Source organism: Sinocyclocheilus grahami, unplaced genomic scaffold (assembly GCF_001515645.1).
Source record: "Sinocyclocheilus grahami isolate Dianchi unplaced genomic scaffold, SAMN03320097.WGS_v1.1 scaffold362.1, whole genome shotgun sequence".
NCBI lineage: Eukaryota > Metazoa > Chordata > Actinopteri > Cypriniformes > Cyprinidae > Sinocyclocheilus > Sinocyclocheilus grahami.
The window spans coordinates 40103-53716 of NW_015505541.1; the positions used below are offsets into that span (position 1 = coordinate 40103).

Genomic DNA, 13614 nt, shown 5'->3' on the forward strand with positions numbered 1-13614 from the left:
ACTTATTTTCAATAACCCTCAATCGGTTATGCTCTTCCACGCTGGCCACACGAGGAGTGCGCGCTCATAACAGCTGTTTGTGATCAACACCAGCGAACCCAAAGGTAGAAATGTTATTAATTTGCGCGTGGGCATGATTTCCCAGCGCCGCATTGCACTACAAACATGTGCAGCTATGTAAAAAAGACAAACAGCTGCTTTCAGAGCGCAATCCCCACAGGAACACCGGTCCCAATTCACACAGCACTCCACAAAGCGATGCCGAATATAGGAGACAGAAAAACCCTGTCACTGAAAGACACGCGCGGGGCGACAGGACGATTCACTTCAAACTCACCAGCACTTCGGGAGCCACTTGAATTCAGCGCTGGACATGACAATTGATCATTCAGCGCCAGCGAACCCATGTTCAAGTTTACAGTGACACACAGTCACACACAAACAACTGATGTGACTGGAAGAGCGCGTTACCTTAGGAAGTACCGCCTCGTCCACTCCTCGCAGCTCGATTTCCCCTCCTTAGCAACCAGAAAAGAGCAGGTTCATGATCTAAATGGCTTGAAGAGACTGTGTTGGTGGGGGGGAAGATGATGAAGAGACTCCAAGGAGCTGTGCAGAAGTGGAAAGCAGTGGGTTCCTTCCACTCTGTCCGTCTCTTGCGCGCACTGGATCCCAGCGTGGGTGGTCGCTACGTGGAGTGCTCAGGTACAGTGTGAGGATCCTGGCATGTGTGCAACTGAGTGTGAGAGTGTGTATGTGTGTATATGTGTGTGTGTGTGTGTGTGTGTGTGTGTGTCAGAGTCAGGGAGGGAATGAGGGAGAATAAAAAAGGGTGGGGGTTTGGGGGTGGAGTGTCTCCCTCTGTAGTTTCTGGCAAGCAATTTTGAAACATGTATTTGTTTATTAAGAGAAAACGCTTTTTCAGGCATACCAGTTAGAATTTCTGTCATGTGATTACAAACATTCAATGGAGTAATCACCTCTAATCTGTGTTTTTCTCTCATTGGGATTTCTTGCTACATTAAAATTAATTAGACAAACTGTGGGGCGTCAGGATTAGGGTTTAAGAAAATAAATAAATAAACTGCTGGATCCCCAACATGTAGGCTATTACAGTCCTTTGGATCACAAAGAACTGTAATACATGAACACATTTTGTTTTTAATAGCATTATAAGTAGACTATATAAATGTTAGTAATTTATTGTGCCAAAAACAAGACTATAAACTAAAACTATGCAACACGTGACATTTCACACACAAAAATGTGCTGCTCAAACATGTAAGTGTCATTTAAATGATCAGGGTTTTTTCAGAAGGATGTGTAGAGATGAGAAATACAGAAATAACCAAAACAACCAGGTTGGACACACTTTGTCACATATTTCTAGTTGTTTAGGAATAATAGGATTATAATACAGTAGTCAACATTTGAAGTGGATCAAAACCTTTCATCAAAGTTGTCCTAAAACCAAAATGCGTTCTTGTCTTAGGATAACTTTTTTGATCCACTTCAAATGTTGACTACTGTACATGGAGAGAGCGAACTAATCATTCTGGAGCCGCCGCAGGAGAATGCCATCATGCAATGCTGATTGGATGTTACTGCAAGAATGTGCCCATTACTAGACACTGCCCTAATGTCAAACAAAGCAGACAGAGAAAATATACAGTAAGTCAATTTTATGCTTTTAAAACCAGGCTGGAGTTTCATTTTATTTATACGTGTCTTACTAAAAATGCTGTTCTATCAGAATACACAACTAATGTTGAATGGCCATCAATGGAAGATGATGTTTTTCACAGGACCTGGAATCAAAGGGAAGGAAAAAAAGAGGTGCTGTTTATTTTGTCATTCCTCATCAGTGAGTGTGACAGACCTGACTGAAGAGGGCAAGATTTCATCAAAAACAGTTGTCAGGTGAGAAATGCTTGACTTCAACTGAGCTGTTTCAAGATGGCTAGTGGGACGCCATCTTATGCCACTTTAATCAAGCTGAAAAGTCTATATAAAAGCTTTTTTGACTGGGACTAGAAATGAGAGTAGAACATTCTGAAAGTTAGAGTTTTTATAGTACATCAGCTTTTATCTGAAAAGATCAAGGGAAATCTGATTCCTCAAATATGATCCCTTTAAAACAAAAGAAGAAGAATACATCACATATCTGGGAGATACAGGGAGCCTGAAAATGTGTTTAATATATATGTTGCACATTGCAAAACGGGTATTTAATACCACTGCATTGATGAGAAATGGATCAGATGGATTTAAAAAAAATGTTCATTAAATGCATTGCAAGTACAAACTGTTAATTCATCCACATCAGAATGTCACACATCTGGACCACAGAGAACACATTGCCTTTTGTATCCTGTTCTTGAGGAAGCCTGCAGGTCCACTCATGCAATCTGCTACTTCATTTGTCTGCAGCATCCCCTCTTCCATCCCATACATATGCACACATACTCTCACACCCAAATCCCCCCTTCTCTTTTTTTTCCCCACTGGCTCTTAATTGGCCTTCTGGCACAACTGAGATGAAACATACCCACAGGGAATCCTGATGGAGTTCTGGGAGTTGCTCTTTACGGTTTGTTACATTTTCTTCAACTTCTTATAAAAGATGATGCAATAAGGAGTGATTTATAGAAAGAAAAAGTGCGCCTTGCAACTTAGAGTAAGTTGCCAGTATATATATATATATATATATATATATATATATATATATCTCATCAGTCCACAGAATATTTGCCCAAAAGTCTTGGGGATAAACAAGATTTTTTTGGCAAATGTGAGACAAGCCTTTGTGTTCTTTTTGGTCAGCAGTGGCTTTTGCCTTGGAACTCTCCCATGGATGCCGTTTTTGCCCAGTCTCTTTCTTATTGTTGAATCATGAACACTGACCTTAATTGAGGCAAGTGAGGCCTGCAGTTCTTTAGATGTTGTTCTGGGTTATGATTAAAATTACTCTAAGAGTCGTCGTTGCGCTCTTGGAGTAATTTTGGTAGGCCGGCCACTCCTGGGAAGGTTCACCACTGTTCCAAGTTTTCTCCATTTGTGGATAATGGCTCTGACTGTGGTTCGCTGGAGTCCCAAAGCCTTAGAAATGGCTTCATAACCCTTTCCAGACTGATACATGTCAACTATTTTGTTTCTCATCTGTTCTTGAATTTCTTTAGATCACGGCATGATGTGTTGCTCTTTAAGCATGCTTCTCTTTGTCAGACAGGTTCTATTAAAGTGATTTCTTGATTCAACAGTTCTGGCAGTAATCAGGCCTGCGTGTGGCTAATGAAATTTAACTCCGCTTTCTAAAATGATGTGGTTAATCACAGTTCTTTCATGATTTAAGAGGAGGGGCAATTAATTTTTCACGTAGGGCCAGGTAGGTTTGGACAGCTTTTTTCCCTTAATAAATGAAATTATCATTTAAAAACTGCATTTTGTATTTACTTGCATTATCTTTGCATAATATTAAAATTGGTTTGATTATCTGAATCTTTTACGTGTGACAAATATGCAAAAAATAAACAAAACAGGAAGGGGGCAAAAACCTTTTCACGGCACTGTATGTATAAGAGACAGTGTTGCTCAAAACCATTGCATTTACAGTCTAGCAAGGGCCTTTGTTATCAACCCTTGACCAAATAGCAAGTACTCTACTGTGCAGAGAACAGCCAGGAAAGGGCTATTTATCAGTGTCAGGAAGTGTCCTTTATCGCACACTCTAACCAGTCCCTTCCTGAGCCCTAGGTGTTAACACAGCTCTTACACTATTTTTGGGGCTCTTTGTCCTGCATGGTTTTAGTCTGGATGTATAAAAGTGGCACCGCTGAGCACAAGTGTATTTACACAAGTATATACTTTGAGGCTAAAAAAATGGTTGTTTTCAAGCTACAATAAACTTGCCCCATGCTGTGATTCAAAATACTGATGCTCCAAACAGGATTAGTACATGCTCAAATGCTTGCTTCTCCGAAATCAATACCGTCAAAAGCCATTAGGGAGGAGTAATTGTTCATCATGTCTAAATCACAAATGTATTCAGTCAACCACTCACTCAAAGAGGCATGTGTACACACATACAGTCATAATGGGCATTGGCGCATAGCGGCATCAGCACAAATTGTCAGTATCAGAAACCCACCCACTCCAGGCTAGATTAATTATTTAGACTAGTGAGAGATGCAAGAAATGCACAGAGGTGTTTCCCTATATCCAGTAGTCTAATTGCATTGCACACGCACACGCAATCATCTCACTAAATTAGCTGTTTTCCATTTCATACGGACAAGAAATAATCTTCCATTGAGCTGCAGGATGAATATCTGTTGCAAATGCAAGCGTTTTCTCCTTGCTTGCACTGAACTAGAGATATTTCCATCTTGAAAGTAATGTCCCAATGAACATTAGGTAACATGTCGCAAGAGTGTTACATTTGCAGTGCATTTATGTTCTTTCCTACCAAAGAGACCTGCAGGAAAGGGCACGTTGCGTAAGTGCCAATTATTAGAGCAGGTAGCTTAGAAAACAAGTCAAGTGTTAAAGTCTGACTGTGCCTAAAGCAATAAAGAGGTGTCTAGTATTAAGCTAACATCAAACCTAGTGCACAATGTTAATACCAGCAACAAAATTTGTGACCAAAATGATAATCAAAGAAGGTTGTCTAAAAAACTGCAAGATATTAACAAACAAACATGGTTTCATATATCAACATCGGTCAAAAATGCTATCGGGTTCCTCACCTAAACGCATACTATTCATATGAGAATAATAACGTGAATGTTATTAATAGTCAGAATGTCTAAAAATAGACAATAAATATCTAAAACATAAAGGTTTCACAACTCAATGACTTAAATAGACAAAATGTAACTTATTACCAAGAGAAAAAAAAAACACTGCTAGTTCAGAGCAAATGCACATTGGTATTGCAAAATTAGTAGGTTAAGGTACAGTAAGAGTAGTAATAATTACAGAAAAGAAGAAAAGGGTGTATTTTTATGGCATTGGTTCTTTGTCTAATTTCTCTCCTGGTTCTTTTCTGTGATTAGTGCAAATTGTGGAGAGCTACTGACAACCGCACAGAATTCTGACAGCATCTACAACAGCCAGCACTCTTGGGAAGAGCTCTAAGCTCTTTGCTCCCACTACTTGCTCTACAACATGTTTGTTTCAAGTGCACTAAAAATTCCCCATTGCACTGTTCAACCTAAGTTCTCCACTCCAGCCTGGGTCTGAGCACTCAAGTCTTCTACATGTCCATTTCCAATAGTCTGAGGCAGATAATAACACCATTGACATTTGCTCGCTGATATATCAGAAATCTCTTCTACCACATGCAAGAAAATCCAGCAAGGATATTTGACCTTCCTAGCTCGGGCAGTAAATGCTGCACAGACTTCTGGCCAGAAACAGCTGCAGGTAAAGAGATGCCCTTTCTTTTCTTTTCCATTTTGGGTTAATATTAGCATTTCCACAAAGAGAAGCAGCTTAATTCTGCAAAGTCAGCTATATCACTGCCACAATGACATTAGATGGGATTCAGCGGCCACAGTCACTGGAGAGTCAACGTCACAATCAGAGGCAGATCAGCAGGAGGACGTGAGGAGCCCTTGGCAATCCAGCCCTGCTCTTCAACAGGCTTTGCTGATTACTTACTGCAAGGTGCAATTATCCTCGTTGTTACCGTGGCAAAAATCAGCCTCTCCCACAAAAGCACAACACTGATGGAGAGAAAGACAAAAACATGAAACAAGGGCACAGATTGCCGCAATAATAATAAACACGAGGAGGCGTGGAATGACATTCAACTATGGCATTTCAATTAATTTATTGGCTCAGAAAGCAATGGCAGATTACACCTCATAGAGCAGGCGGCAAGCACGAGCCATTTGTTTTGACCAGTTCATGAATAATTACAGCACCTCAAATCAAGTTTTTTTTATTATTATTTATTTATGAAACCGTAATACTGTAATCACTGGAAAGTCTCTTTTTAAACCTCTACACTTTACAAAGAAGATGAACAGTATATGTAAACAGTACTTTTTGTTTGTAATCGTAATGCTCCTTTTTAAAATGTGCACATCATTAAAAACACAATTCTTGAAAGTTTAGATGGGAGAATATATGGAGTAACGTCTAATGACACATTATAAAAGAGATCAAGGAAGGGAACACCATCCCAGCCTCGTCTCTCTCAAAAGTGACTGCATACGTAAGAACAAGAAACAACATCAAAAGCCATATGTTTATGCATGTCCATAAACCAGTCGCGATAGATTTCTACAAAACAAAACAAAAACAGTGCAAAGAAATTCAACTCAGGAAGCTAAGAACAAAAATAGAAGAGATAAGAGAAAGAATGAATAAAAAAAAAAATCACATTCCCACAGTCGTCAATATTTACCTTGAACAAAACCATTTATGTGTTTAAAAATGATAAAGGATTGAGAATGTTGGAAAAATGAATACCAAACCAGAGGGGAGAGATGCAAGAATAAATAGCAGTCGTGTTTTCTGCGGTCAGGGAGTTTGATGCTCTTGTTTCACCCTCCTGACTGAGGCAGCAAAACCTGGAAATGAAATGAATAATCTCACGTTGTTCTCCATGTTGTGCAGGTCATCCCTGTTTACAGGGAGTTTCGACCGAGGCAAAATGTTTGGCATTCTTAGTGTGTCGTTCTCTGCTGGCATCGGGAGGCACTTTCTGAGACACTTCGAGTGATTCCTAGAACAGAATCGATTATGGCTGCTCACTGTTCACAAACTCAAATCAAAGTTACCTCCGGATCCATTGTCCACATCTTCTGCACAATACTTAAAGTATCCAGAAATGGACTCCATCTTCATTATACTGAGAAACCAGCTAGCATTTCCTGCACAGTATAAACAGGCCCTTCAAACCATAAAATGGAGAGCTATACAATATTTGAGCTATACATTACTTGGGTCAGTGATATAAGTAGGGCAAGATGTTTGGTCTTTGATGACTGACCTTTTTACTCTGGGAATGCCACTATGTTCAAACGAGGGACTGAGGAACTGACAACAAGAGCAAAGTGCTATAACTGGGTGTGAGATTACAGGGCAGTTGTTCAATATTATTGATCCCAGACAGTGAACCAGGCTCTTAACTAAGCCGTCCCTCTGATTCCGTGCTCGTTGCGCGATGATGGCCACAGCACCCAAGAAATGACTCGGTGTGAGTGCATTCTTTCTGAGGCTAGTTCCTGTGAGCAGCCCATTGCATTTTTCATGAGAACTCATGACTTCTGTTATACCTCTGAAAAGGCTCCTAGTTTTTTTTACCTCCTTCCTTTTTTCCCTTTTCTCAGAAAGGCACCTCCTCTCATCCCTGATATTGAATCCAATACCTTACCCGTGTGTTTGTTTTTTATAGCATTGTTTCTTGGTTGAATGGAAGGTTTCCATCACTATGGGTGTGTTTAGGCAACGTGGAAACATACTGGAATAGATTAGAGCTGAAGTCAAGTGAGACGATCACTTATTACCACTAGATGGCACTAAAGCAACACAATAGCAGACTAGGGCACCACAACTCGCACAAAAAACAAATAAAAAATACTGCAGCTCAGGCAGAACTCTACTAGAAAAAAAAATAATAATAATTTTTTTAACAAAAATTAGTCCAAATGAGGTGACATCCCCTTCTGAAATAAACACTATTCACAGATGTCCATTGTACTGCACGCATAGAGAATCAATAATTGATTACTCAAAACATAAACGGAATAAATAACTGAACTGTTCCCAAATTAAGACTTGTCCTTAAATTCCAGACTTGTAGGATCATCAGTGTTCGTACCACAGACTTGAGATGTACTTCGAGGCAGGATATTGCCAAAGTCATTATGTATGCGCAAGTCCGTTCTTTAGGACAAGGGTTTAGACTCCCTGCTATTGCTTCAACTGATGTTGAGACAAAACATCACAACACAACAAAAGTTTTGACTTCAGGCAAATCACTTCATGCCGCCAGTGTTCCTTCTTTTGAAACAAATGGTGTAATGGTACAAACACAATTTGTAGATTGGTTTCATGCGGACAGGCATCCTACAGTTTGGGAAAAAAGCACAAACTCCAAAACCACAATGACGCCGCAAAATTTTACGACTGGATGCTGAAATATGGTCGTGTAGCAGAGGAGTCTTCTACTCTGGCTCTGAGGCAGGGGGTCTTCATGGGGCAGGACTGTAGCACGGTCAAAATGACTGGAACCTAATGTCAGGTTGTCAGTCACAAGTAGGGCACAGGAGGGACAAGAGTGGAACAGCCTGGAAGCCAGAGGCCGGCATCACAGCCAGTTACTAGTTACTCCTGTGGGCACTTCTAATGATGTCCCGGGGGATCTAGAGAGGAGAAGTCATCACAGGAAAGGGCTGAAGATTTGTATTTTTGCCCTCCCCTGACTTTGAGCCATGTCAGAGTTGGTCATTATCGCCACAGTCTGTAGAGGAATGCTAATGTGAACATCAAATTATGTTGATTTGTGAATGGACAATTCTCAATCCGGTCTCACATGGGAGTAAAAGTCTCTCTCACGTCTGTCTGGTCCTCGAGAAGTCTATTGATCTTGCCTGTCTTCTGTAGATGGCTCAGTTCAGATCGATGGTGTTAAAGACCCACTCCGTGAACTTCTTGAGCTTGGCAGCGGAGCTTTGAGACTCTTCTTGCAGCCTCTGATTGTCCTCCCAAAGCCTCTTAATTTGTGCCTGCAGTTTCAATTTCTCTTCCCTCTCCTTTAGAACAAACAGGAAAAACAGAGTGAGAGAATGATAAATGAGAGGGTGAATACACTAACTTTAGATTTCGACAGAGCTTCTGTTTACAACAGAGTCACTAGGGTTGTAAAAGTCAAAGAGGTTCTCCTCACTTTCTTCAAGTCCTCCTGCAACATCTTCACCAAAGCTTCCAGCTGAGAAACCTTCCCACTGTAGCTTGAAGGCCCCTCACTAACAGAAGAACCAGAGTTAGGACAAAAAGGATGACGTACAAGAAACTACTAAGAAAGCACATTCACACACAAAATAAGAATTACGCATTGGATGGTGGATGTACCTGGGGGAGAGTCTGGTGTGCAGCACTGGCTGCAGCTCTAGATGCTGAGGACTGAGCGAAGTCTCTCCTCTCTGACTGATGTCTTGAGAACTAAACATAAACCCTCTCTGCACTGAGAGGGGAATGGAAGAAGAGTGTGATGGAGTTGAGAGAGAGATGATGATGATGATGATGTGATGACAAGCAGAGCATTAATTTAACTGTGAAGGCAGCATTAGGCAAATGATAAAGCAGCACCTCGAGCTTAACACAGACGCACATTCCAAGACATAATTTCACATCTGTCCATCAGTGCAAGTCCTCAGGGGACATTCCCATTAATATAACAGCAGTTCACTCATTATTCTAAATCCTAACATTTCAGCAAATCATGTTATGGACAAATCCTTAACCTCATAAGCCTAAATAACTGTAAAGTTTAAGACACATCAAGTTCTTGATCAGTAATGGGTGTTATGGCCACTTTTGGCTTTGTGATCGGTCATTAAACTCCCTTAAAACACTTTTCGCACTCATTCAGTTGTTTAATTTTACAGTCACGGGAGAATAAGACGCATTCTTTTTATGAACATTCTCATCACAAGCACCATTCCCTCCAAAAGTTAATTTATGGGTGGTGTTTGATAATATTTTGTGCTGGTAATGACAGCGATGGCAATTTTTACATCTTTGGAATAAAATGGTCTATGCTTTTATCTTGCTAAAGCTAATTTTATGAATCGTAAGTTACATATTGTAGCTTTTAAAGGGATAGTTTACCCCAAAATTTTAATTCTGTCATTAATTACTCATCCTCATATTGTTCTAAACGCATAAGACCTTAGTTCATCTTCAAAACACAAATTAAGATACTTTTTTATGAAATCTGCCACCATTCACCATACATCGTGGTACTTTCGTGGATGGCAGAGGAGACTGACCCGGAAGAGAAAAAATCTCTGAATAAAATTATTTTGTTTTCTATGTGCAAAAAAAGTATTCTCGTAGCTTCATAGTATTATGGTTGGACAACTGATGTCACATAGACTGTTGTCCTTTACTATCTTTCTGGGCTTTGAAAGATAGGGCTTTTGGCATGTCAGTTGCATTGCTGAAGGGTCAGAAAGCTCTCGGATTTCATCAAAAATATCTTAATTTGTGTTCCGAAGATGAAAGATGGTCTTACGGGTTTGGAACGACATGAGGGTGAGTAATTAATGACATAATTTTCATTTTTGGGTGAACTATCCCTTTAACAATCAAACCCTGGCATATAAAAGCGCTCATAGTTAAAGAAACACTTTTAATTTAACAAAAAGAACTCTCTCTTATAAAAGATGGACAGGTGGATTGTGCAAAGCTGTGATATAGCTAAACAATGAGAGATAAAGAGAAGAGAAATGGGCTCACTGCGTTGTGGTCTTCTCTCACCCTCGAAAGCATTGGCAACATCCACGAGGTGGGTCCAGTCCAGGCCACTGTCTGTGTCCGTGTCCGGGAGGGGCATGAGACCCAGTTCAGGAGGAGGTGGCCTCTGTCGCTCGTGCAGGTCTGCTAGAGAGGTGTCAGACGCTGAGAGGTCACCTAACAGCCAATGAGAAAACATGAGGTGGTGTGTGTGTGATTGTGCGCTTTAGCCCAGCTAAAGCTTGTGGCGTGTGGAACTTACACAACATAAAAGGCAAATCTAGAGGAGCACTAACAATTAATGGAACTACATTGCAATGCACTTTCATAGCTTGCGGTACAGAGTAAAAAAGTAAAAAACTTCCCAGACAATGAAACATTTAGCTGAATTTTAGTTTTGAATTTGCATTTTGTCTCATTTATTCTCAAGAGTTTGTTCTGAGATCAAACTCAATTGGTGGAGCTCCTGCAGTCATGTCTCGGACCCCCTGTTGATGACTTCAGGCTTAAAAGATTTGCTCTATGATATTTTGCATTCTCAAGGCCATCTCTATAGATTGTGCTAGACTGTAACGGCACTCTGACCCAATCATGACAGGTTTTCTCACCATGCATCTTGATGCCCATTTTGTAGGAAGGTCTGCGCAGTGGGGCGCAACGGGTGGTCGGAGATCGTGGAAGGGTAGAGCAGCTGAAGAGCACGTCGCTGGCCAGAGCCTGCTCTAGAACTGAATCTCCCAGAGATGGCAGCCGCTGACCCCGGTATATACTCTCATCTGACAGGGTGCGGTGAAGAGAACGCCGCCCTGAGCTTGCTGGACCGGAGGAGGACTGCAGGGAAGAGAAGGGATGGATATATGATTGATGTCACTGACCCTCTGCTACCATTCACACCAAGAACAAGAACTATAATGATAACTATGTTAGCATCCATGCCGATGTACAATAACATTCTGTTTATTCTAAACATGTGCTGTAGTTTTGTTGTCTGCTGCTTTAAATGCTTGAGCTCATTTATGCATGGATTCTTATTGTGTGTGTGAGACGAGAGGGACGGGGCCGAGAGCCGTGGGAACGGAGCGAGGCCGGTGGAGTAAATGGCCAAGCCTGGTGCTCTCTCGTCCAACACTGTTGTCACTCCTCCTTTTATCCTTCCGGAGATCCTCCGGTGAGTGGCGCAGGTGTCACGCATTAGCATTTACTTCACCGGCCTCGCTCCATTCCAACGGCTCTCGGCCCCGCCCCTCTCGTCACAGTGTGCTTGTCTTTCAATGTTATCGTTCATCAGCTGGAAAAAAAAAATCATTTTTAAAGTGGTTCTTCTGTGCTGTTATTAGAGCTGCACGATTCTGGATAAATTGAGAATCACAATATTTTTTGTCTCAAATAGAGATTACGATTCTCCCATGATTCTGTACTAAACAAAATCATTTGTGACAAAATATTAATTACTGCAGTCTATTTAAATGTGTTTATATATATGTATTTTTTAAAATATATTTGTATGTTTTTATATATAAATATATTTTTAATAAACCAATTTTTTATATTAACATTTTGAAAAAGTGGTTCAAATGAATAATTCAATGACTCACTCATAAATACTTCACTTGTTTCATTAATGGATGAATCAGTGTTTTTGAACAAATCTCTTGAATGAATGATTCAAACGTTATTTGAAGCGCCAGTTACTTTCAGAAGATATTTTGCTCTATATTGATCGCTACCATAGACATCAATATTTGTATCCGAACTAAAAACATTTATTCCTGTATTTCTGTGATCATATGAATGACTGTATTACAGAAATAATACATTGTAGTTGAAAAGACTGTTTGTGTTTCTTACCTAAGCATATTTGAATGTTCCAGTATGATTTTTTTCAAAGGTTTAACAGACACAGGCAAATGGTTGTCATTTAGAAATTAGATTGCGTAGGTGTTTGAATCGAGATCGCAATTTTTTTGAACGATTAATCGTGCAGCTCTAGCCGTTATCATTATAGTCGTGGCGTGGACTTGTTATTTTAAATTGAGAAGATTTTTAAAATGATATCTTTATCATTATTGTTACCTTCCTTGGTGTGAACAGGCCTTAATCTTTATTTTTGATAATTTCATTTTTCTGATAAAATGTACAATTAAAATGTGATTTTAAAAAAAGAACTTGTTTGTAGACTGCAAATTTGGCCAATATTGTAAATATCAATAAGACTACAAAATAGTAAGAATCAGAGTAAAAATAACAATAATAATCACCATCATTACTATATGATTATTTTACAGTAAAAAAAAAATGTGTATTAAAAAATGTATTTATACACGCTTGTTAAAAATTTGGTGAAACATTTGGCATGTTAGGTTTTCAGATGCACATTATAAATAATGCAAACTCAAAGCAGTCTTTTCAATTTATTAAGTTATATCATGATTTTGATTTTTTTAATCATTTAGTCCTAATACCAGGTGTGAACTTGATGTTATTGGCCAACCTTACTCAAAAATGGAGCACACTGGTGTAGTATTGTAGTTTTTTCAGTTGATGTACCTTGTCCTTGTGCTGCTTGGATGGGGGACTTTCTGGTGTGACAAGTTTCTTCAGATCTTCTTCCACTGTAGACTTGCACATGGCTTGAGGAGAGTGCAGATCCCTAAGAGAGGGCCTGGACTGAGAAGACCCGGGGTCTGATCCCTCACCCTGTGGTCTTCTAAAGAAAAAAAACAAAGATTTTGAATTAAAACATTAAATCTGTTCGTTTTAAGCCAATAATTTCCATATTTACAGGATGAATATTGCAGAGATTTCATTTCAATGTTAATTACGCTTCTTCTCCAGAAGGGGGCAGTCATGTATTGGTAAAAAAAAACAAAAGAAAAGCGCCACTGAGGAAAACAAAAGCTAAAATCTTTTTTTGACAAAAAGATCACACATTTATTGCCACTGAAAAGTTAGGTCAGAGAGAGCAAAAACAACTAGATCAAACTTAACTGTCTATAAAACAACTTGTGATAATTTGATCCAACAGGACTGTAGCTAGTCCATGATTTATGAACTTGAACTTGTGACCGTTTTTCCCTGTGTGTATCTTTTCGAACATCTCCTTCACACCTTAATAATCCAGTCACACATCTTTCAGCCATCCAT

The 13614-nt window shown here is 39.7% G+C and overlaps 1 protein-coding gene across 2 annotated transcripts in view; it reads right to left on the reverse strand.

The window, feature by feature from the left end:
• Positions 1 to 5822: 5822 nt before the first annotated feature.
• LOC107549083 (signal-induced proliferation-associated 1-like protein 1) overlaps positions 5823 to 13614 on the reverse strand; it is a 112774-nt gene continuing 104982 nt past the window's right edge. The window contains exons 16-21 of one of the 2 annotated variants that reach the window (XM_016230016.1): positions 13018 to 13177; positions 11079 to 11301; positions 10495 to 10647; positions 9085 to 9196; positions 8900 to 8978; positions 5823 to 8765 (exon numbers count right to left, since the gene is read on the reverse strand). In XM_016230016.1, the coding sequence (XP_016085502.1) occupies positions 8622 to 8765; positions 8900 to 8978; positions 9085 to 9196; positions 10495 to 10647; positions 11079 to 11301; positions 13018 to 13177 (871 nt within the window). In that variant the 3' untranslated portion in view covers positions 5823 to 8621. Of the gene's footprint in view, positions 8766 to 8899; positions 8979 to 9084; positions 9197 to 10473; positions 10648 to 11078; positions 11302 to 13017; positions 13178 to 13614 lie in introns of both variants that reach the window. The other variant, XM_016230015.1, reaches the window with a different exon arrangement.